Below are 22,272 nucleotides of genomic sequence, written 5' to 3'. Positions count from 1 at the left end.
CCATTGATCATATTGATGTTCCCCTGTAAAAACTACTCATTTACTCATTACACAATGAGTAGTTTTTACCTTGCTGCTGTCAAAAATCTTCTCTTTGGCTTATGGTGTGTCTCTGTGTGGATCTTTTTCTGTTTATCCTCCATGGGGTTTTTTGAGAGACTCAAGTGCATGGATTAGTGCTTTCATCAAATTTGGGCAATTTTTTTTTTTTTCATTATTTCTTCAAACATTCCTTTTGCCCCTTTGTGTCTCTCTTTTCCTTCTGGGACTCCTATTATGCAGTTGTTCATACCCTTGGTCATATTCCATAGATCTCCAAGGCTCTGCTCTTCTTTTTTTTTTTCATTCTTTTTTCTTTCTTTTTCTCAGCTGGATTATCTTAGTTTACCTACCTTCAGGTTTACTCATTTCTTTCTACTGCCAGTGCAGATCAGCTGCTGAATTGCAGACTTGAATATTTCATTGATTATTGCACTTTACAAATCCAGAATTTCTATTTGGTTTCTTTAAAAACAACAACACAATAAATAAACCAAAACTCATTTCTCTTTATTGATATTATCTCTTTGGTGAGGTATGATTGTCATGTCTTTAATTCTCTTTAATTCTTTACACATGGTTTCCTTTATTGCTTTGAACATGTTTATATTCATTGACAGAGTCTTTGTCTGGTACATCCAATGCCATATCTAATACCTGGGCTTCCCCAAGAATAATTGCTATGGACTGCATACTTTATACTCTTTCTTTACACGTGTCATAACTTTTTGTCAAAAACTGGATATTTTAAGTATTGTGGTAACTCTAGTAATCACATTTCCCTCTTCCCCATCCTCAGAGATTGTTATTGTTGCTGCTTGTTGTTGTCATTTATTTAGTGTCTTTCCTGGACAAATTCTGCAGTCTTACTCTTTGTCACATGCAGTCACTGAAGTCTCTGCTTAATTAGCTAAGTCATCAGCTGATGATTTGACAGTTTCTTAAATGATTTAAGCCAATAGGTCTCCAACTCTTTTTCTAATGGGCACTTTGTGTGTTGGGACATGGCTTCCATGCTCTGGCAGTTTACAACTCTGCCTTAGCCTTCACTTCCTACATGCACAGAACCTCAAAGGCAAGCACGGGTGAGAGGTTAGGCCTTATCTTGTCTTTCCTGGGTATTTGCACGGCGTTCTACATGTGCGTGGCCTTCTGGATCCCCAGGAATGTGTCAGAAATTGCCAAAGTCTCCCATGGAGCTCTTGTTTCTCATATTTTTCCTTTTGAGTTTTTTGGCCAGCCTCTTGTTTGCCCCAGGTGGAGTCACTGCCCCTGGCAACTGCAGTGTTAAACAGTTGCCACTGATTTTTTGGGACAAACTTGCTGAGGCTAGGGCTTTCCTCACTGATTGGGCTCTGAGTCAGATGAAACAAAGATTAGCTCCATGAACGGGGCTTTTCTAGGGAGCACCAGTCAGGTCGAATAGTGACAGTTCCCTGGGGACAGGGCTTCTGAGGGAGCTCCAAACCCATCAGCCTCCTCCAATGGCTGCTAGGCTGCTGGCTGTCATAGCTACTGCAATTCTGAGGCTGCTGATTTCCAAGGCCACCATGAAACTGGGAAGAGGGACTAGAAATACAGCAAGTGAAAATATCAGAAAGCTTGTTTGCTGTTGTTAGGAAGATTCAGCTATTTTCCTTGAATAAATGTTTTTGGGATTGTTGCAGGCCTTTGGCTAATTTCTAGAGTGCTGAAAAAGTTAATTTTGAAAATTTATGCCAGTGTTCTCATTGCTTTTTGGAGGAATGGATTTTCAGAGGTCCTTCATCCATAATTCCAAAAGTGCTTCTCACTCTGCCTGTGTTTTTTTTTTTTTTTTTAAGATTTTATTTATTTATTTATTTGAGAGAGAGAGAAACAGCATGAGAGGGGAGAGGGTCAGAGGGAGAAGCAGGCTCCGCACCGAGCCAGGAGCCCGATGTGGGACTCGATCCCAGGACTCCGGGACCATGACCTGAGCTGAAGGCAGTTGCTTAACCAACTGAGCCACCCAGGCGCCCACTCTGCCTGTGTTTTTAAGTGCTGTGCATATTACACCTGTTCTTTTTGATATCTGATGATGCCCTATGTGTATTTATTGTCAGCCATGAAAGTCCACTCTTTGATTTCATCGAGAGCTGCTTGCGAAATAAACATGAAATGGTTATTTATGAAGCTGCGTCAGCTATCATCCATCTTCCTAACTGTACTGCCAGGGAGTTGGCACCTGCCGTTTCAGGTTAGTTGTGTGTTTGATAGCTGGATTTTGTTTATATTCGTATGTTTTTGTTTTAAGTTCCATAGTTCTGCAGGATAGGTAGTAAGAATGATTTTTGAACCTTAGCTCTATTATATATACCTTTGTGTTGTGGTATGTAGATGGTTTATTTTTGTTGTTCTTAATTACCTCTTTTTCTGAAGTTACCATTTCCCTATATAAAACATTAAAAATTTTTTGCTTGGAATCAAGTAACTTTCATGCCTTCAGTTCTCTTCCATGTTTAAAAAGTCCATTTGCTCTTATAACTATAAATATTGCTACCACAAATTCAGATATTAGTGGGTATATTAATTCTTATAGAAAAATAAACTTTGTTTCCTATATTTATACTTTTTATAGTTTAACAAAAAGTGTTTTTACTATTTTTGATGATACATTTCTCATGTGAAGTTTTGATGCTGTGATCTAATCTCCTTATGCATATTTTGAATACTATACTTTATGTACTATATTTTCAGATATATGCAATATGATGAAGTGAGCTATATTCACAGCGATCTTTTTTTCTTTCTAGTTCTTCAACTGTTCTGTAGCTCTCCTAAGCCAGCTTTGAGATACGCAGCTGTGAGGACCTTGAACAAGGTAGGTGTCCCTTTGCCAACTGTTGACTTATATCAATGTTTGATTGAGAATCATTACATGTGAAGCATTTGGCTTTCTCCCCAAGGTTAGTAAATAGGATTTATGGGCTTCACTTCTATAGCAGCTTCCTTGTATTTGTGGCCTTAGGTATGGCCATTTTTACTATTCAACTAAAGATTATAATTCGACTTCTGAGCACTTTATAGCTGAGAACCACGTTGTCCAATATGATGGCCATTAGCCATGAGTGGCTATTTCCATTTAAATTAAGTAAAATTAAATAAAATAAAAAGTTCAGCTCCTCAGTCACTCTAGTCACACTTTATGTGCTCAGTAATCATGTGGTTAGTGAGTCTCATATTGGACAATGCAAACATACCGAACATTTTTATCACTGTAGAAAGTTTTCTTGGACAGTGCTGGTGCAACACAATGTGAGTCACATGTAATTTTAAATTTTATAGTAACCACATTAAACATTTTTTAAGATGAAAATAATTTTAATAATTTATTTACCCTAATATATGTAAAAGGTCATATCAACATGGAATTGGTGTAAAATTATTAAAGATCTATTTTGCCTTATATTTTTTCACACTAAGTCTTGACATCCAGTGCTTATTTTTATGTTTGGAGCATATCTTAATTTGGACTAGCCACATTTCAAGTGCTTAGTAGTCACATTTGGTTATTGGCTACCCTACTGGACACCATAGGTTTAGACAATACAATTCAGAAACATAGAATAAATTAAATAACCATAAACATTTGAAATGAAAGTTTATTTTTTTTTTTAAAGATTTTATTTGAGAGAGAGAGCGAGCATGAGAGATCATGAGCCGGGGGGAGGGGTAGAGGGAGAAGCAGACTCCCTGCTGAGCAGGGAGCCTAACACGGGACTCGATCCCAGGAGCCTGGGATCCTGACCTGAGCTGAAGGCAGACACTTAACCAACTCAGCCACCCATTTCATTTCCTTGAAATGAAAGTTTAATGTAGTAGAAGACTTGTCATAAAGCAGTATGTGATCTATTATAAATTAATAGTATGAACAATTGGAGGCGAGAGAAGCCATGGAAAAACCTTTATAGGACAGCCACAGAAGAACCCTTTACAGAATAACAATTTGAATTGTTTTTTTAAGAAGTGATATAGGTCCACATTCCTTTATCTGTAAACTTGGGGCAGGATGTGCCTCAGAATTCAGTATTTTATGAATTTTAGGAAGGCAATATGGTGCTATCTCTTATATACTACCCCCACTGAGCCTAGAGCAGTACCCTACCATTAAACACATTAATATTTCTTTTTTTAAAGCCATATTAATATTTCTGTGCTATACATAGGACTATCCTCACTAAGTGGAATAAATTCATATTTAACTTGTTTTACATTAGTTTGGGTCAGATTTTCCTGTTAAATGAATTTTGATGCCAATACTTTGCTGAGTTTTCAAATTTTTTAAGTTGTGGGTAAAGGATTCTATACCAATATTGAGATGGAGAAGTGAACAATTTTGACAAAAGCAAAGAAGCAGGAGAAGGACAGACATGTTTTAGTGGCTGGAGTTTGCTGAAATACAGAAGTGTTTTCTAAGTGATAAGATATTAACAGTCTTTGAGCAGTGTTTACCACAGTAGGTACGATTCTCCAAGATCCTTACATCTAGTAGAATAGATATCCATGTACACATGTACTATAAAGAGAAATAGGCCAACTGTAATAAAATAGACTCTGAGAGCGCCTGGGTGTTTCAGTCGGTTAAGCGTCTGCCTTTGGCTCAGATCATGATCTCAGGGTCCTGGGATCAAGCCCCGAGTTGGGCTCCCTGCTCAGCGGGACCTCTACTTCTCCCTTTCCCTCTGCCTGTCTCCCCCCACTTGTGTGCTCTCTCTCTCTGAAATAAATAAAATCTTAAAAAACAAAACAAAACCACAGACTGTGATATTGTTACAAAGATTATAGAAACCTAGGAAGAGAAAGTGCTTTGTTATACTATGACTCTGGCAGTTAATCGTGTATCAAATGATATATCACAGCTTATTAATTGGAGATGTTCTTCTTAAAACAATTACTTTTGACCTATATTGCCCCATTTAGATTTTTAAAAGCTGCTTACCTTAATTAAAATGTCTATTTTCCTCTTTCTTTGTTTTTTAAAGTTCTGGTCTTCATTAGTAGCAGTTTGCTTATTATTTGTCTTGCCCTTCCACAAGGTGGCAATGAAGCACCCCTCTGCTGTTACTGCCTGCAATCTGGACTTAGAAAACTTGATCACAGACTCAAACAGAAGCATTGCAACCCTGGCCATTACTACACTCCTCAAAACAGGGAGTGAGAGCAGTGTGGACAGGCTCATGAAGCAGATATCTTCTTTTGTATCTGAAATCTCAGATGAGTTCAAGGTAAAAGTTTAAATATGATCATGTTTCTCCCAGTCTCTGGCTTGCCTATTTCTTTTCTTAACAGTATCTTTTGATGAGCAAAAGTGTTAAATTTTTATGAAATTCAAGTTATTAATTTCTTTCACTGTTCTATTGCCTTTGTCTACTTCCAGACCTTAAAGATATTTTCTTATGTTTTCTAAATGTTTTATGGGTTCAGCTTTTACATTTTGGTCTATTATCCAATTTGAATTAAATATATATATATTGTGTGTGATAAGTTCAGGGTTTTTTTTTCCATACTAATATCTAGTCATTCCAGCATAATTTTTGAAAAAGTCCTCTTTTTCCCCATCAGAGTGCTTTGGCATCTTTGTCTGAAAAGCAGATAACTGTATAACTGTAGGTATATATCTAGGTTCCTTATCACATTCTGTTGATCTATTTGTCAATCCTATGCCAGTACCATGCTGTATTGATTAATGTAGCTTTATGGTACTTCTTAAATGTAAAGCAGGTGGTCTTCCAACTTTGTCCTTTTTTTAATATTCTAGGTCCTTTACATTTCCATATAAAATTTAGGATCATTTTATAATTTCTATAAAATAAAGTCTGCTAGAATTATGATTGGAGTTATGTTGAATCTATAAATAAATCTGGGGGGAACTGACATCATAATGGTATTCTTCCAGTTCATGAATATGGTATACCTCTCCCTTTATTTAGGTCTTCTTTAATTTCTCTGAGCAGTGTTTTACAGCATTTATTCTATCGATCTTGTACACATCTTTCGTTAAATTTATATCTAAATATTTTATGCTTTTATATCCTATTGAAATTTCTACTTTATTGTTTGCTAGTAGTATATAAAAATAGATACATATATTTTTTTGCTTTCTCATAACTTGGTATCCTGGCTGAGTACCCTTATTGGTTCCAGTAGTTGTTATGCATTTCTTACGATTGTCTGTATACATAATCATGTTATCTGTGAATACAGACAGTTTTGTTTCTTCATTTCCAACCTAAATGCCTTCCCTTTCTTTTTCTTGCCTTATTAAAATGACTAGGATTTCCACTATAGTGTTGAATAGAACTGGTGAGAATGTGTCAGAGATGATCAAAAGAACAATAAAATAAATTTCAGTTAAAAGAATTAAAGTAGAAAGATTTTATTATTTCATTCTTATTTCTCAAATAAGTATAACTTGCTCTATTCACTCTCTTCTATATATCTAGACTTTTTATTTTTATTTTTTTTAGAGAGAGTACACAGGAGCACTGGGAGAGGGATAGAGAGAATCTTAATCAGGCTTACACGCTCAATGTGGAGCCTGACACAGGGCTCGATCTCAGGACCCTGAGATCATGACCTGAGCCAAAATCAAGGGTCGGATGCCTAACTGAGTCACCCAGCCACCCCTATATCTAGACTTTTAAAAAACAAACAGCCTATTTATTCAAGTAGACATTTTGAATCTTGCGGAACCTTAGGAGGTTATGAATGTCACTGTGTAGTATAGCTTACTGAATGAGTCTCCTATGCTTCGGTATTTAGATAGTTTTCAGTATTTTGCAATTACAAATAATGCTGCAGTGGATAACCTGGTGCATATGTTTTCTTAAAATGTTGGAGGTGCATCTCAGGGTCGGTTCATAGAAGTTCATATGCTAGGTTGAAGGGTAAATCAATATGTAGTCTATTTGTAGAGAATGCTAAATTCCACCAGCATGTTTAAGAGTGCCAGTTTCCCCCTAGCCTCACCAGTAGAGTGTATTGTGTTTTGAAGTTTTGTCAGCTTGGTGGGTGAGAAAGTGATCTCAATGTAGTTTTAATGAATTTCTCTTCTTAATGAGGTGAGTTAAACATCTTTTTACATTTTTAAAGATCATGTAATATTTCTTTTTGAATATCATTTGTTCATCTCTTTTTTCCATTTTCTATAGGAATTTTGGTCTTTTGTTTCCTCAGTTATTTCAAGTTTTTTTAATATATTAGGGATATTAGTTCTTTATCCATGAAATATGTTATGATATTTTCTCCCAGTTTGTCATTTGTCTTTTGACTTTTCTTACGGTGTCTTTTGTTGTGCGAAGTTTGTTATTTTTATGTAGTAAGATTTGTCAATCTTGTTGCATTTGACTTTTGGGTAGTAGAAAACTTTCCCTTCAGGGGCGCCTGGGTGACTTAGTTGGTTAAGTGTCCAACTCTTGATTTGGGCTCAGGTCATGATCTTAGGGTTCTGAGATCAAGCCCCACGCTGAGCTCCATGCTGGGCGTGGAGCCTGCCTTAGGGTTTTCTCTCCGCCTCTCCCTCAGCCCCTTCCCCCACTCCAGAAGGAAGGAAGCTAGGAAGGAAGGAAGCTAGGAAGGAAGGAAGGAATCTAGGAAGCTTTCCCTTCAGATTATAGAATCTGATTGGGTGAATAAGGATTCACCTAAGATTTCTTCCACTGCATGCATAGTTCCTTGTTTTCATTTAGATCTCTGATACATTGGATTTTTTAATTTTATTATGTTAATCAGCATACATTACATCATTAGTTTTTGATGTAGTGTTCCATGATTCATTGTTTCCGTATAACACCCAGTGCACCATTCAGTATGTGTCCTCTTTAGTACCCATCACCAGGCTAACCCATCCCCCCACCCCTCTCCCCTCTAGAATCCTCAGTTTCTCAGAGTCCATAGTCTCTCATGGTTCGTCTCCCCCACTGAATTCCCCCCCTTCATTTCTCCCTTCCTACTGTCTTCTTTTTTTATTATTATATATGGTATGAGAAATGGATCTGATCTTACCCTTTTTCAGTGATTATCCAGTTGGCCCCCCTCCATTTTATTTAAAAGACTGTCTTTGCCCCAGTGATTTGAGATACCACCTTTATCATCTGCTAAAGTCCATATGTATATGGGTCTGTTTTTGGGCTTCCTATTCTATTCTGTTGTTCATTTATTCATATATCAATACCACACACTATTTTAAACATACACACTTTGTAGGATGTATTAATACCTCTCAGTCCCCTCGCATGGCTCTTTGTTTTCATTCTTTCCCTAGCTATTCTTATATGTTTATTTTTCCTTATGAATTTTAGTATTAACTTGTTTAGCTTCATGAAAAAATCTCATTGGCATTCTTATGGGATCACATCAAGATATCTTGATGATGTTGAGACATCCTGTCCCAAGAACGAGGGATATCTTTTAACTTGTTCAAATCTACCGTTGTGCCTTTCAAGAATATTTTATAGTATTTTTGTTAGTTTTGAATGCTTTTAAAATGCTTTTCTTATTTTGTTTGTTGTTGCTGTTATAAATGATTGTATCCAGTATATCTTCTAACTAGTTATACATGTATATGTTCCCTTTGTATACTGCAAGATCTCTTCCAGCCTTAGAAGATAGAGTGTCTCCCTCTAAAAGTAAAGGGCAGGTTTCCGCACAGTCCTAGAAGATACAGCTAGTGCTTTCCCTGGAGCAAAAAGCAAGCATGCTCACTGTCCAGGATAAGAAAGAAGTTTCCCCTCGGCACAAAGGTCCAGCTGCTTACTACCCTCTGTGAAATATTCCAGTTCCACACCTCAGGGTTCTTCTGTAATGAGAGCTACTGTGGCCCTTTTCACATTGCCCTCTGAGGAAACTGGCCCCCAAATGCTGATGCTCTGGCTACTGCTATTGCTGTATTTAATTGTCCTTCATCTCTGATCCAGGAGTCTTGTGTTTTCTCTACCATAACCCATGAACCTGTGGCAGACTAACTTGTTAGCTTGCAAGTAGGGGAAAATCTCATACCATGCTCACTTCTTGACAGTGGTCTTCAAAGTTGTAAAATTTTCCTAGAAACCACTTTGTGAAGTAGTTCCTTGGTCATTTTCTATTTCTTCTATGGAAATCGGTCTGTTTATGCTTTTTAAAAAAATTTATTTATTTTAGAGCATGAGCACGAGTGAGCAGGGGGAAGGGACAGAGGGAGAGGAGAGAGAGAATCTCAAGTAGACTCCGAGCTGAGCATAGAGCCTGGTGTGGGGATTGATCTCATGACCGTGAGATCATGACCTGAGCCCAAATCAAGAGTCCGATGCTTAACCAACTGAGCCACCCAGGCGCCCCTCTGTTTGCTTTTTATTTTTACTCTTCACTTTAAAACTTTTTTGTGCTTATTGGCTTGGAGCAAAGGGATGGGGTCTCTTGAACAAACTTCAGTTGTACATTGTTTTTTATTTTCCTGTGAGGTCTCCTTGCCTATCTTTCATGAAGAACCGTTATTGCCCTTCTAGATAACTAGCGTGCCACTCTAGCTTGCAGTAAATAAGAGGGAAAGTATGCCTTGTAGCTAAAGGTGTAAAAATGAACGTCCTTTCTGTGTTTGTTTTTCCACAGGTGGTGGTTGTACAGGCAATTAGTGCTCTCTGTCAGAAATACCCTCGAAAGCACAGTGTCATGATGACTTTCCTCTCCAACATGCTCCGAGATGATGTAGGTAGACATGTTTTCAACATAGGAAGTTGCTCTCTTAAATTTTTATGATACCCATGAAATATCCTACATGGTATTTAAAACAGCTCTATCATCTTGGCATGCCTCCAAAATGGTATGCTTAGTTCTGGTTGTTGTTTTATCGTTACATATGCTATTGTTTTAGTTTTCCCCCTTGGAGGAAAAAAAAAAAAAACACTTTTGTTTCTTTCAGAAGGGAAAGGAAATGAAATTTGAATATTAGAAGCTTGAGCCTGGGAGTAGAAGCATTTCTCCAAAAAGCGTCCTCAGAATGAATGGCAGTTTTCTCTTTTGCCAGGGAGGCTTTGAATATAAGCGGGCCATTGTGGACTGCATAATCAGCATTGTGGAAGAGAACCCTGAGGGTAAAGAAGCAGGTCTAGCCCACCTTTGTGAATTCATTGAGGACTGTGAACACACTGTTCTGGCTACTAAGATTCTACACTTGTTGGGCAAAGAGGGCCCCAGAACGCCTGTCCCCTCCAAGTATATCCGCTTTATTTTTAATAGGGTCGTACTGGAGAATGAGGCTGTCAGAGCTGGTGAGTCATTGGAACGCTGATACTGATGTACCTGCTAATCTTTTGAAATGCTTGTTAACTCAAGGGGGTGGTGATGAGATTGGAAAATGAAGTTGCAAGGTCTATTTGACAGTAGGATCTTGAGCATACTTAGGCCAGCCACACCGCTCTTGGTCTGTACTACAGTTTCCATCCTGATTTCTGCCTTACGTTAGAGACAAATGACCCCTGGCTGTCGGTACGACAGAGTACGGTGATGGCGTCCTGCGGTTTTTCAGAGTGAGAGCCGTCAGTTTGAGTATCTATGAACTGTGTGTGTGTGTGTGTGTGTCAGTTAAGAGACTTTTACACAGGTCTTAGAAATTTGTTTACTTCCTCCTTCCTCTCTCATCATTCCTTCCCCTTAGCATACGAACAGGTGAAAATCTCTCCTATTAAGAATTATAAACCCTCCTCTGATGCGTTGTTTCTTACTAGCTACTGACAGGCCTCCCCTGTCAGGTAAACTTGGAGCAGCTGTCACTAGCTGCCTCCCTGAATTTATTGTCCATTTTTTTCTTCAACTCACTCTAATGTAGCTTTCTCCCTTAAAAGCCCTCTGAAGCGGGCGCCTGGGTGACTCAGTTGGTTGAGCGACTGCCTTCGGCTCAGGTCATGATCCTGGAGTCCCGGGACCGAGTCCCGCATCGGGCTCCCTGCTCGGCGGGGAGTCTGCTTCTCCCTCTGACCCTCCCCCCTCTCATGCTCTCTCTCTCTCTCATTCTCTTTCTCAAATAAATAAATAAAATCTTTAAAAAAAAAAAAAAAGCCCTCTGAAGCTTCTATTTTTAAAAATTACTTAGAAGCTAAGCTAGTTGGAAAATCAAGTCAGTCACTGACGTTCTTACCTTTGTTCACCGCTCACTCAGCCTGATGGACTCTTGACTAAACACATCTCGAAACTCTTTCTCGCCGTGGTGTCCACAGTAGCCCGCATCTTCCATCTCTCCCCGGTCTGATTTCTAGGGCCTCTCTTTCATTCCTTAAAATACAAGTTTTTCTTGGGGGTCTGTCTTACAACACACGCTCTCTTCCCCGGGGGTCGTCTTCGGTGCTCCACCGGCGTGCGGTGACGTCACAGTCCTGTCTCTTTCCTAAACCTGTGTGTCCACCGTCTCAGGCACTTCAAGTTCAGCCCAGACGCAAATCCTCACCTTCACCATCCACTCCGTCGTGAAGACGGAAACTACTTCTGCTGTTGCAGAACTCCCGTCTGCCCTCTTGACAAAATTCTGTCAATCCCACCTGCTGACGATTTCTCCGTCCTCCTCGGTCTCTGTTTCTCAAGGCTGCTCTAGGCTCTCCTCCCCCTCAGATGCCCGACCGGTCCGACGGCGTGAGTCCCGCGGGCATCCGGTCTGGTCTCCACACTCTGCGTACAGGATGTGCCTACAAACTGGCTGTAGTGCGGTCTGCGACAGATGCCCACATTTATCCCGTATTTAACGTCCACTCCTAAGAACTCTGAGGCGCACCCATACCTGTTTTGTTCTCCCCCTGCTCCCCGGCGCAGAGCGTCCGCCTTAGCTTCGCTCGGCTGTGTCCATTCCAGTATCGTACACACTCTCTCTGCCCGGAATGCTCCTCTCCTGCCTTCTCCCCCTGGCGAACGCTGCGTGGCCATCAGGTGTTTGCACAGCTAGCAAGTGTCGGCTCCCCGGCTTACTTCTCCAGCAGTTCTGAGTTGCATCCTGGATGTAGTTCTCCCAGGACTTCCTCGTTATCTCTTCCCTCGCCTGTCTTCCGCACTAGAGTACAAGTCCTGGAGGTCAGGAACTGTGTCTTTCCTCTTTCCGCCCCCAGCACCTGGCACGATTCCTAACAAAGGTTAGGTGGGCGATAAATCTTTACTGAATGAAGTGAATTTAACAACAGAGTTTCTTATTATGCTTGGGGCTGGTTGTTTGAGTTAGAGCTGAATTACATCACTGTGATATACAAGGGGTTGTGGTCAGAGTGGAGGAGAGCTCATGCAAGAAATACATACGATTCTTGGAGGATTTTCCTATTCGTAGCTCTCTTGGGCCTGCAGATTTCTAGTTATGCTTACATGGATCAAAGAAATAAAAGTCAAGAAACACTCTTTTAATTTCTTTAATGATGATTGCTTAACTCTGAGAAACCAATACAGTATTTATGTTGCTTTATTTTATGCTTCATTATAGCTGCTGTGAGTGCTTTGGCTAAATTTGGGGCTCAAAATGAGAATCTTCTCCCAAGCATCCTTGTACTCTTACAAAGGTAAGTAAAACGATGTCTTTTTTTTTTTTTTTTTTTAAAGAAACACCATATGACTGAATAGAGAATTTATCAAATCCTTTGTGGGGCCTGAGAGTAGAACAGACAGAGTAAGTCAGGGGCAAATGGCATTTGTTACCTTTCTAGTAATCTTGTATGTGTGCTGTGTATGCGTAAATTTGACTTTGAATTTATGTTGTGTGAGTTTGAGGAAGAAACTTAAATGCCCGTGCCTCAATTTGCATAACAGGGGCCAACTTCAAAGTGATTCACTGTGGAGAGTTGAAAAATCAGCTTTTCATGGTTTCTGTAACTCCCTATTTGATGAGGAAAAGACCTGCTTTCGCAAATACTCTGTGATTACATCTTGTAATTGAAGCAGAAAAATTACAGGCCAAAGGCTGGCCGGTTTAAACAAAACAAATTGTCATTTGAGTGGTAACAATGCCTGGATTCTGAATCCTTGTTAGTATCCTTGGAAAGCAGAATATTCCCGTCTCGTAATTATAAAGAAGTCTAAATCTACCAGGGTCATGTGGTTGCATATTCAAGAATAGACTCGCAACTGCTCTCTCGTGTTGTTGTGTCCTTCCTAATTATTCGAATGCCTACTCATGTCGTGCTTCTGGTTCGGAATGACCCTATTTTTTTACCAATTTAGAACAGTCTCCCAAACTTATGGAGATTGTAGGATCCACCACTGGCTGTTATGGAGGTCTTTTATAAAGGTAGTATCAGATGGTCTGAACTGTGCCCTTTAGGTGTGATAAAGAAGGCTCTTGGCAGTTTTTAGGGTACCGTGACCTGCCCCTTCTGTGTCCCCCTGGACAGGTGTATGATGGATACCGATGATGAGGTTCGGGACAGAGCCACTTTCTATCTGAATGTGCTGCAGCAGAGGCAGATGGCACTGAATGCCACATACATCTTCAACGGTCAGTGAGAGCCAAGAATGGAGACAAATACACTTTTGTTCCCCAAATGGTGTCTTGGAAGCATTATCTCATGATTTGCATATGAGCCGACTTCATTAGGCAAAAAGCTTGGTTTTTTTTTGTCTTTGACTGCACTTTCATTTCTAGGGGAACCTAAAGTATGTAAAGGCCCAAGGAACATGGCTTGTTCCTGGTTCTCCTTGAGCTCCCTCTTGGTTGGGTTTACCTTGTTTTCTTATGTTACGATTGTTCCCACATGGCTAAGTTGCTTTCTTTTCCGAAAGGTGCTTAAAATTTGTTGGAAATTTTTATGCTCTGCTCTCATGCTTCCTTGGGCAAAATGATAAGGCAGTTTTATAAAATAGCTTCATTTTTAATGATTTTGGCTATAAAGTCTATGGTTTTACTCTACTCTTCTGTCAGAAAACTTAGGTAAATACTACAAATCTGGGCCTGCCTGGATCCTAGGATTGTTATAATGCTGAGATTTCTGTTTCATAGGCCTCACTGTCTCAGTGCCAGGGATGGAGAAAGCCCTCCACCAGTACACACTGGAGCCTTCGGAGAAGCCCTTTGACATGAAGTCTGTTCCTCTTGCTATGGCTCCCGTGTTTGAGCAGAAAGCAGGTAGTGGGAACGCTTAACTGTTAGTTTTCTATGTTTTACATCCATCAAATATGCTGTTAGTGTATTTCTCAAATACCTCTTTTGTTTGTTTAATTGTTGTTCCTAAATCTTATGGCACTAAGATGGATGTATTTTTTTTAATTAGGCTTTTAAGTAGTTTTTTCCTGGGGTGCCTGGGTGGCTCAGTTGGTTGAGCATCCAACTCTTGGTTTTGGCTCAAGTCATGGTCTCAGGATCACAAGATCGAGATCGAGCCCCACGTTGGCTCCGCGCTCAGTGGGGGTAGTCTACTTGAAAGATTCCCCCTGCCCCTCCCCACTCTTGCATGTCCATGTGTGCTCACTCTCAGATAAATAAATCTTTAAAAAAAATTAAAAGTTGTCCCCTGGTTTTCACATAGAGTATGAAACATTACCTAGATTGAGTGTTTTCTTCTTTTAATGCTAAGTGTTAACAGCATTTGAAGTTGGTGGTCACTGTGTGTCTCAGAACAGTGATTGTGCTGTTACCTCCTGTTTTTATTTTCTGAAATTGGTAGTTTCAGTTAATTTTGCTATTGGAGGTTTGTTGTGAAAGAATATATGGGACAAGATCATAAAAAATATTCCCAAAGAATTTCAAACTTTAAAACTCGAACAACAACAACAACAAAAGAAAAAAAGTGTTTAGTGGCTCAAACTAAGGATGAAAGATATTATGCTGACCTTCAAATTTTTCAGTTTTTCTGTTGATACTATACCAGTAATTTTTCCTGTTTGAATCATGAGATTTGTTTTATAAATTGCTCCTCCTTTTAGGAGTAATTTTTTTTTGTACCTCCTGGTCCATTTAAAGCAAATTCTGTATTTTTAGGGCCACTTTATTATTTCACAAAATACGTTCACTAAATACACTTTTAATTTAAGCATCTCTCCAAAAAAGGTGACAAAGAACCTACTGGTATGATTGAGGAATAACTCCTTATATATCTGCTAGAAGTTTCTGTCCTCATTTCTTTTGTCTGCATTTTTAGTTTGATAGTGGGAGGGAAACTCACTTGCTCATATCTGTCTTTGTAGAAATCACACTTGTGGCCACGAAGCCAGAGAAGTTGGCTCCTTCCAGGCAAGACATTTTCCAAGGTATGATGATTTGATGTGTAGAAGTAATAGTCTTGCATCCGAGGCATTGTAAATATAATGAAGTCCACTACTTTTATTCAAAGTGACTAATTCTTAGTACAGGAAATCTTTGTATGACTGAATATCTGTTGTTACAGGTGACAGTTACCTGGAGTCCATGGGTCTTTTCAGTTTCCAACTGCTAACTCACTAGCTGGGAGTATTGTCTTTACTCTGTATCTTGGTTAATAGGGAACTCAAATTCTACAAAATGAGGAATTTAGTTTCTTTTTTTTTTTCCTTGTAGTAATTCAGTATATAAAAACTCTCTTAAGAGACTATTTCACTAAAGCTTGGGGATATATTAGTTGAGCCTTCAACTGTGACGAAGGCAGTGGAAACTTAAAACATTTTAGGCACCCAGAGTAATGTCTGTTCCTTTCTCATGTTACTTTCTTCCTTCTCTTCTTTTTTTCTCAAAAGAACAATTGGCTGCCATTCCCGAGTTTATGGATCTGGGACCCTTGTTCAAGTCTTCTGAGCCTGTTCAACTTACAGAAGCAGAGACGGAATATTTCGTTCGTTGTATCAAGCATGTGTTCACCAATCACATCGTGTTCCAGGTGAGGGACGTGCCCTCACCAGCTCCCATAGCGGCTCCATGTGCTCAGAGACGGGTATTGCTTCCCCTCTGGCTTATGATTCCAGCTGCTTTCTACTGAGAAGGGACTTGGCCTCATTTCTGGGGGTTTTCCTGACTCCATAGCTACAGAAACACCTCTATGTGAGGGCTAAAATTTATAAGGACATAAAACCGAAATGTCTGAAGGAGTCAGACATCACATAGAACCTCTTCAAAAATAATCCTCATTTAACATCAGGGTAAATTAAGTGGGTCGTTCCAAGAACTTGGATTTCAATATGATTCTTAGCCATCAGACTTCTACCATCTTGTTTGGTAGAACTCAATCTCAGGAAAAAGAAACTGACGAATAAGAGAAACAAAAGTAACTCAAGGCAACCCCTGTTGCCTCAAGAAAAGTCTTAGGAGGAGACCTGCAGGACAGTTCAGAGAGGGAAAGGCTAGAGGGTTCCAGAACGGAGTCGTGGGTCACAGGTGGGAAGGAACAGCTTGCTTGAAAACAGTTGTTAGCCCTCATAACTTTTCTGTCTGCTGACTTTTCAGTTTGACTGTACCAATACTCTTAACGACCAGCTGCTGGAGAAGGTGACAGTGCAGGTGGACCCGTCGGATTCCCATGAAGTGCTGTGTTGCATCCCAGCCCCCAGCCTCGCTTACAATCAGCCAGGAATATGCTACACTCTGGTTCGCCTGCCTGATGATGACTCGACAGCAGGTACTAACCCACAGGAGGGAAGAGAGAGGAGTAAGAACGCGTTACAACTTGAGCTCTTAAATGTCTGGGCAAATGCGTGGGGTTTGGGAATATGGTTCTTTTCCAGAATGAAATGTAATGATAATGACGGTATGTTTATATTTATAAAATTAATTACTGCTGCAGAAATATTAACTTTATAACTAAGTCTCTGAGTAATATTTGCTGGGCGTTTAATGTTAAAAACTGAATGTATATGGTGGTAGCTCAAGAAGGAACTCAGGCTTCCTGGTGGAACAGTGTAACCACTAATGAGGGTTCAGGGACCTGACGTCTCCTGTGAAGGGTCATGGCCTCCTCATCCCTGATGTTTGTTTCTGGGCCATCCTAAGGACTTTGTATTTAGTAGGTCCGTGGCATTTTAAAGTAATTGTTTCTGGGGTCCTATCACACAAGGCTGGTGTCTGACAGTATGTCTCATCCTCATGAGTGGCTTAGCCAACTTCTGTGTAGCCACATTTGAGAAGGGCGTTGTGAGTCTCTCCTTGACCCTATCTGCAGTTTTGAGAGAGGGGCGGGGCAGCCTATGAAGGAGGGCCAACTGCTAGGGCCAGTAGGGTCTACGTATTTGGGGTTTGAGGTCTTGTGACTGACCTTTCGTGAATGTCAAATATTTATTGTACTTGATTTCTTTTCCCATTTTCCCACCTGAATTCTTCTCTTCCCACATCCACTCCACATCTCGACACTGTTACCCAGTTTTTACAGAAATAAGCACCCGAATCGCATTTATGTTTTGAACAATTTTATTACTAGTACAGGAAAAAACAATTTTTACTAGTACACGAAGAAACAATTTTTCCTACTGGTACAGGAAAAAAACAGAAGTTAACAAAATTCACAAATACTGGGGAAAGAAGTTACAGAGTTACAAGAAATCGTAAAAGTACTAGTAAATAGTTATCCCTGGTCATCATTCAGTTCTGTCTGGGGCTTAACCTGCCTTCTCTTAGCCCCTCTCCCAACTCCCCTTTTAGATATTGGTTCTGGGAGCCCCTGCCCAATCTCCTCTGTGTTGGACGATAGACCAGGCTACTCACTCTAGCACGAGGTAGATTCAAGTTGGCACCATTGCTGGGTCTGAATCCCAGGTGGTTCCCTCTGGCCCTCGGCGGACCTGCACTTCTCTTCTGCAGCCACTCTGGATCCATAACCCCCTGGGTAGGAAGGCACTTTCCTATCTGGCCTCCAATATTTCTCTTTCAAGCATTTGGCCATCTGACTTTGACTTTTAATCCCCTCCTTTATCTCTTTATGAAGTTTCTCTTGCTCCATCCCCTTTTGGCTTCACTTTCTCTCCTGGTCTGTTTCCCTCTGTCTAAAGGATGTCCACTAATGAAGCTGGCTGTACTCTTTAAGTCAAGCTAGTTTTATTTACCCTTGTTCCAAACCAGTACTGGGGCCCAGTCTTAACATCGCCCTGTGGCTTTAGCCATCATCCTGGGAAACTGCATTTTATCATTTTTTTTTCCCAATAGCCACCTCTCCTTTTTTCAAAATTCCCCCCTTATTGTACTTCTAAGGTTTCTGTTTTGTTTTTTTTTTAAGGGATGCCATTACTTTGCAACTTAATTTTAAAGGGAAGTGAAATGCTGAACTCACTGAAGAATCCAACTCTTCCCAACTGAGAATACTAGCTCCTCCCATTTCCCCAGGTTCACTTGGATAATTGATAACTCAGGTGCCTCACACCCCAGGGAGTGGTCTTAACAGAATACAAGAAATACAAGATTACAATATCAAAATACAGAAAACAACAATATCAAAATTACAGAAATTACATTGTACAGGAGAAAACAACCACAACAATAAGAGAAAACATTTCTATCAAGAGAAGAAGCATAGGGAAGGTTTTCTCACCCCTCCTTTCTAAGGAGTTAATTTATTTTTAAAACGTAGATCTTACGTTAAATTAGCCCAGAGGTTTCAACCTTTGGTCTGCTGGCTATGGACTCTTTTGCTTGGTGGTTTGTTAGTATTTTGTTTATAAAAATTTGGCACTTGGAGAATTTTCTTTGTTTCCTTTTAAACGTTTCAAAGGGTTTGCTGATTGGTGTTAAACTCTTGTTTAGAGTTATAAACTCTTGTCTTTGCATCTTGGAGAAAAGAAATGGAATTTTGTCCCAACACTTGGACCTTTAAAACTTAATTGTTAGTAGTCAATTTATATTTGACCCATCATATACCTGCTTAAAACCAAACTCCTTTCTATTCTTTAGTCTTGGTCAGAAATTCTCACATTTTTAATCTACGGCCAATTCAGAGTCTTTGCTGTGCAAAGAACAGAAGTGAAATACCAGGGCATAGATGGTAATAAGAATCTTCTACCCCCCTCCCCGCCTTTTGCATTTTCCCCACTGCAAATACTATGAATTTTTCCAATCACCTGAAGATCTAGACATCACTTCTACTATTGCAAAAAGTATATTTTTCATACAACCACAGAAGAGAAAAGAAATTACACAGATTGCGATTTCTATCAACTTGAAAACTGTATAGCATAATAGAAAGACAGAGATAGATAGATTTTTGGGAGATAGATTGGGATCTGGATTTTGACTGCTACATATGGACTGGGTAACTTAGACAGATTATTAATTCTCTGTAAACCTTTTAGGACTGTTATAAGGATGAAATGAAATTAAATAAGATGATTAGCATGGTACCAGACACATAGTAAATACTCAATAAATAGAAGTTGTTATTGCTTCAGTTCTGGAACTACCCACTTTCTCCCTTTATCATCTTTAAAATCAAGTCTTCCACAGTTCACAGGACACACCCCCCCCAACCTCCAGAGAGTTGTTCTAGCAATTATCCTGATCTTTGCTGCATCTTTAAGCTTTCTCTCTCCCCCTTACTTTATATGTGTGCAAAAAATCTAAACTCCATCTGACAGAATTTACCTGAACCCAACATCAAGAGGCTCCCGTAAGTCCTTCCTGCAAATCGTGGGCAGTGTGTGGAAAGAGTTATCCGTATCACAGATCTCAATTCTGAGTCCTACTGGTCATCTTCTGTCCTCCAGCTGTTCCTCCTTTATGCAGATATGTTCAGAAAAGCCTTCAAGGCAGCATTCTTTCTTAGCGTCCTTTCCCATTCAGCAGCTTTCTTTCCCCTGAGGCTTTACTGCACTCACAGATGACGTGTGCAACATTCTACAAATCTTTCCCCTCACTGGACCTCGAGGTTGGCCCCTGCCTGTTGAACTTTGTGTCCCCCTCCCTATTCAGAATCACTGTGACCCCTCTATAGCTTGTATTATGGGACCATCAGGCCTTAGTGCCTCACGCTTCTCATCTCAGACCACTTCAGCCCATTTACATAACTCACTCAAAAAGTCTGCAACGGAAAATATCCATCCTAAGATCCAGCTGAACAGTATATACATAGGAGCCTTTTTCTCCTTCTGTCATGAGGGACGCTGATGACAACTCATAGCTCATGTCAGCTGCTGGGCTCGACTCTCTGCCGGCACTTCCTTGACCCCCATCCTCACTTGAGCTACTGCGGGATTCCGATGGGCTCAAACCACCGCCCCCCTCGGCCAATCTGTAGTCGCCATTCCATTCTTTGGTGTTTGATATTAATCATATTAACTACTGACACTCTGGATGAACAGCTTTAATTACCTAAAATCTATCTCAGATTTTTTCAGTTTTACCTACCTCCAACCACTCACTGGGATCCTTATTCATGACCCTTCATGAAACTTTGCATTCTTCCAAGCTAAGCACATATTCCACATTTTTACTCAAATATTAAAAAAGTAGGATAGGTAGAACATTATTATTCAACCACCACTTCCTCTGCCTCAATCACTAGAATGGGTGTCAGTCTAGCCTTAGAATCAGTATTCCTCCAGTCTGACCCATTATGAGATTGGCCAAGATTACCAGTCTCCGATCTCCTTATTCACCTGCTCATTCATCTTGTCACCGATCTGGCTCTCCTCAAATACACTGAAACTGCTAACATTCCCTTCTCTGCTTATTTTCAGCCTGTCTTCCCATCTTATTTACATGTTCCCTTGTCACCCCATCATCAAGGTACAAATCTTTATTGCTGCCTTTCTTACATGATAACATCTCTCCAGAAGGCAACGTAAAGGTGGCATATCCACCCATTTCCTCTTGTCCCTTCTTTTGGCCTTAGGGAAAAACCTCTGCTTGTTTGTAGCACTCAGGCTTGCTTCCACTTGGGAACTTCCTCTTTAACCTACTCTCATCACTCAGAATTCCTCTGATGACTTACACGTACCTTCATCTTTGGACATCTGAAGCACCTTCAGGCTTCACTTCCTCAATTTATCTCCAGATGATATGACGTTGTTCTCCTGGATCTACCCACTTCCCTGTGATTATCTGAGAGAGTTTGCAGGCAGACACCTCTTTCCTACAACAGTTGATTTTTATATATTTCCCCCATTTTCCTTTATCCCATTAACGGTGATCAAGTTAATAGGCAGTGCTGTGCATCATAACCATTAGAACATTGCTCAATAATTCCGAGAATTATTTAGTAAGTACACTGTCAGCTTAATTCTAATTCCATTTTAACCACTTCTCTTTCCATTTTTCCTCTGCTCATTTCCATTGGAAAAACAGTAAATATATAAGTAGGGTCTCACCGTCGACAGTATGCATATTTACCAGTGCTTGGTGCGGTGCTTTCAAAGTCCAGTGAGCTGCCCTGGACCACCCGTGCTTTATGCTTGGCTGTCCCATAGCCTCTCCCTCTGGGAATATTCTACATTGTCTATCGTCCCATCAAAGAGCGCTTGCCCGCAGATTCAACAGCACCCACTGTTCTCATATTCCTTAGCATGCTCCTGCCCTCTGGCCTCATTACCACACACACCTTTCCTCTTGCCCCCAGAGCTGCCGATGTCCCCGGATGGGAGTTCTTCAGGGCACTCTTCCATTCTCCGTGATGCCCTTTTACCAAACCCAAGCCCCTCAAGCCACCACAGGTTCTCTACTCCTCCACTGGTCTATCCCTTTGTTGTCCCATCTGCTCCTGTGACACCCTCGACCACCCTCCCATGGTGGCCCCAGACTCCACTGTCTTTCGTTTACACGCTGTGAGCGGGATCACTGTGCACAGAGACAGACCCTTGGCTCTACCCTCAGCATCCTGTCTGACTTCACCACCGCCTGCCGGGCACGTGAGGGAGTCCCAGCTCTGGTCCTGCACATCTGCTCCCTACCTGACCTGCACCCTGGCTGACCAGCTTCTTCATCCTCCGGGTACTGTACTGACTCCACCTGAGGCTGCCAGCCTCCCCGCCCCCCCCGCCCCCCCACATCGTACCGGAGGCCTTCTTGGCTACATCCATTTGCTCGCTGTCTGCCTGGGCCGGGGTCCTTCTCCCCCACGTCTCACAGCCCTGACTCTGAGGCCGACCCCGTCACATACCCCGGCTCAGGGGCTCACCTGCTCAAGCATCTCCTCTCTGCCCGCCTTCCACTCGCCCCCTTCCACCCAGTGACTCTCACCCGAGGACCCAAGACCGCCTATCAGCATCATCGTCTGGCCGTGTTTTGGGGTTTGCTTTTGTGTTTTTTGGGGTGTGTTTTTGCACTGAGCAGAGCACTGCTCCCCCTCAGATATTCTGATAGGCCTGCCTTGGGGGCCATGCCCACAGCCCCCC

General features: G+C 40.8%; 1 protein-coding gene across 2 annotated transcripts in view; it reads left to right on the top strand.

Moving 5' to 3' along the window:
- Window positions 1-22,272, top strand: part of COPG2 (COPI coat complex subunit gamma 2) — a 94,831-nt gene that overhangs the window by 58,611 nt on the left and 13,948 nt on the right. For both annotated transcript variants that reach the window (XM_035021118.1, XM_035021119.1), the window contains exons 10-20: window positions 2,124-2,257; window positions 2,814-2,881; window positions 5,097-5,285; window positions 9,646-9,741; window positions 10,061-10,304; window positions 12,488-12,563; window positions 13,392-13,495; window positions 13,997-14,122; window positions 15,181-15,243; window positions 15,706-15,845; window positions 16,409-16,580. In XM_035021118.1, the coding sequence (XP_034877009.1) occupies window positions 2,124-2,257; window positions 2,814-2,881; window positions 5,097-5,285; window positions 9,646-9,741; window positions 10,061-10,304; window positions 12,488-12,563; window positions 13,392-13,495; window positions 13,997-14,122; window positions 15,181-15,243; window positions 15,706-15,845; window positions 16,409-16,580 (1,412 nt within the window). The remainder of the gene's footprint in view (window positions 1-2,123; window positions 2,258-2,813; window positions 2,882-5,096; window positions 5,286-9,645; window positions 9,742-10,060; window positions 10,305-12,487; window positions 12,564-13,391; window positions 13,496-13,996; window positions 14,123-15,180; window positions 15,244-15,705; window positions 15,846-16,408; window positions 16,581-22,272) is intronic.

Source organism: Mirounga leonina, unplaced genomic scaffold (genome assembly GCF_011800145.1).
Source record: "Mirounga leonina isolate KUSES-001 unplaced genomic scaffold, KU_Mleo_1.0 Mir_174, whole genome shotgun sequence".
NCBI lineage: Eukaryota > Metazoa > Chordata > Mammalia > Carnivora > Phocidae > Mirounga > Mirounga leonina.
The sequence above is the reverse complement of the archived record's forward strand: the minus strand, read 5'-3'. Positions and strand labels throughout refer to the sequence as shown.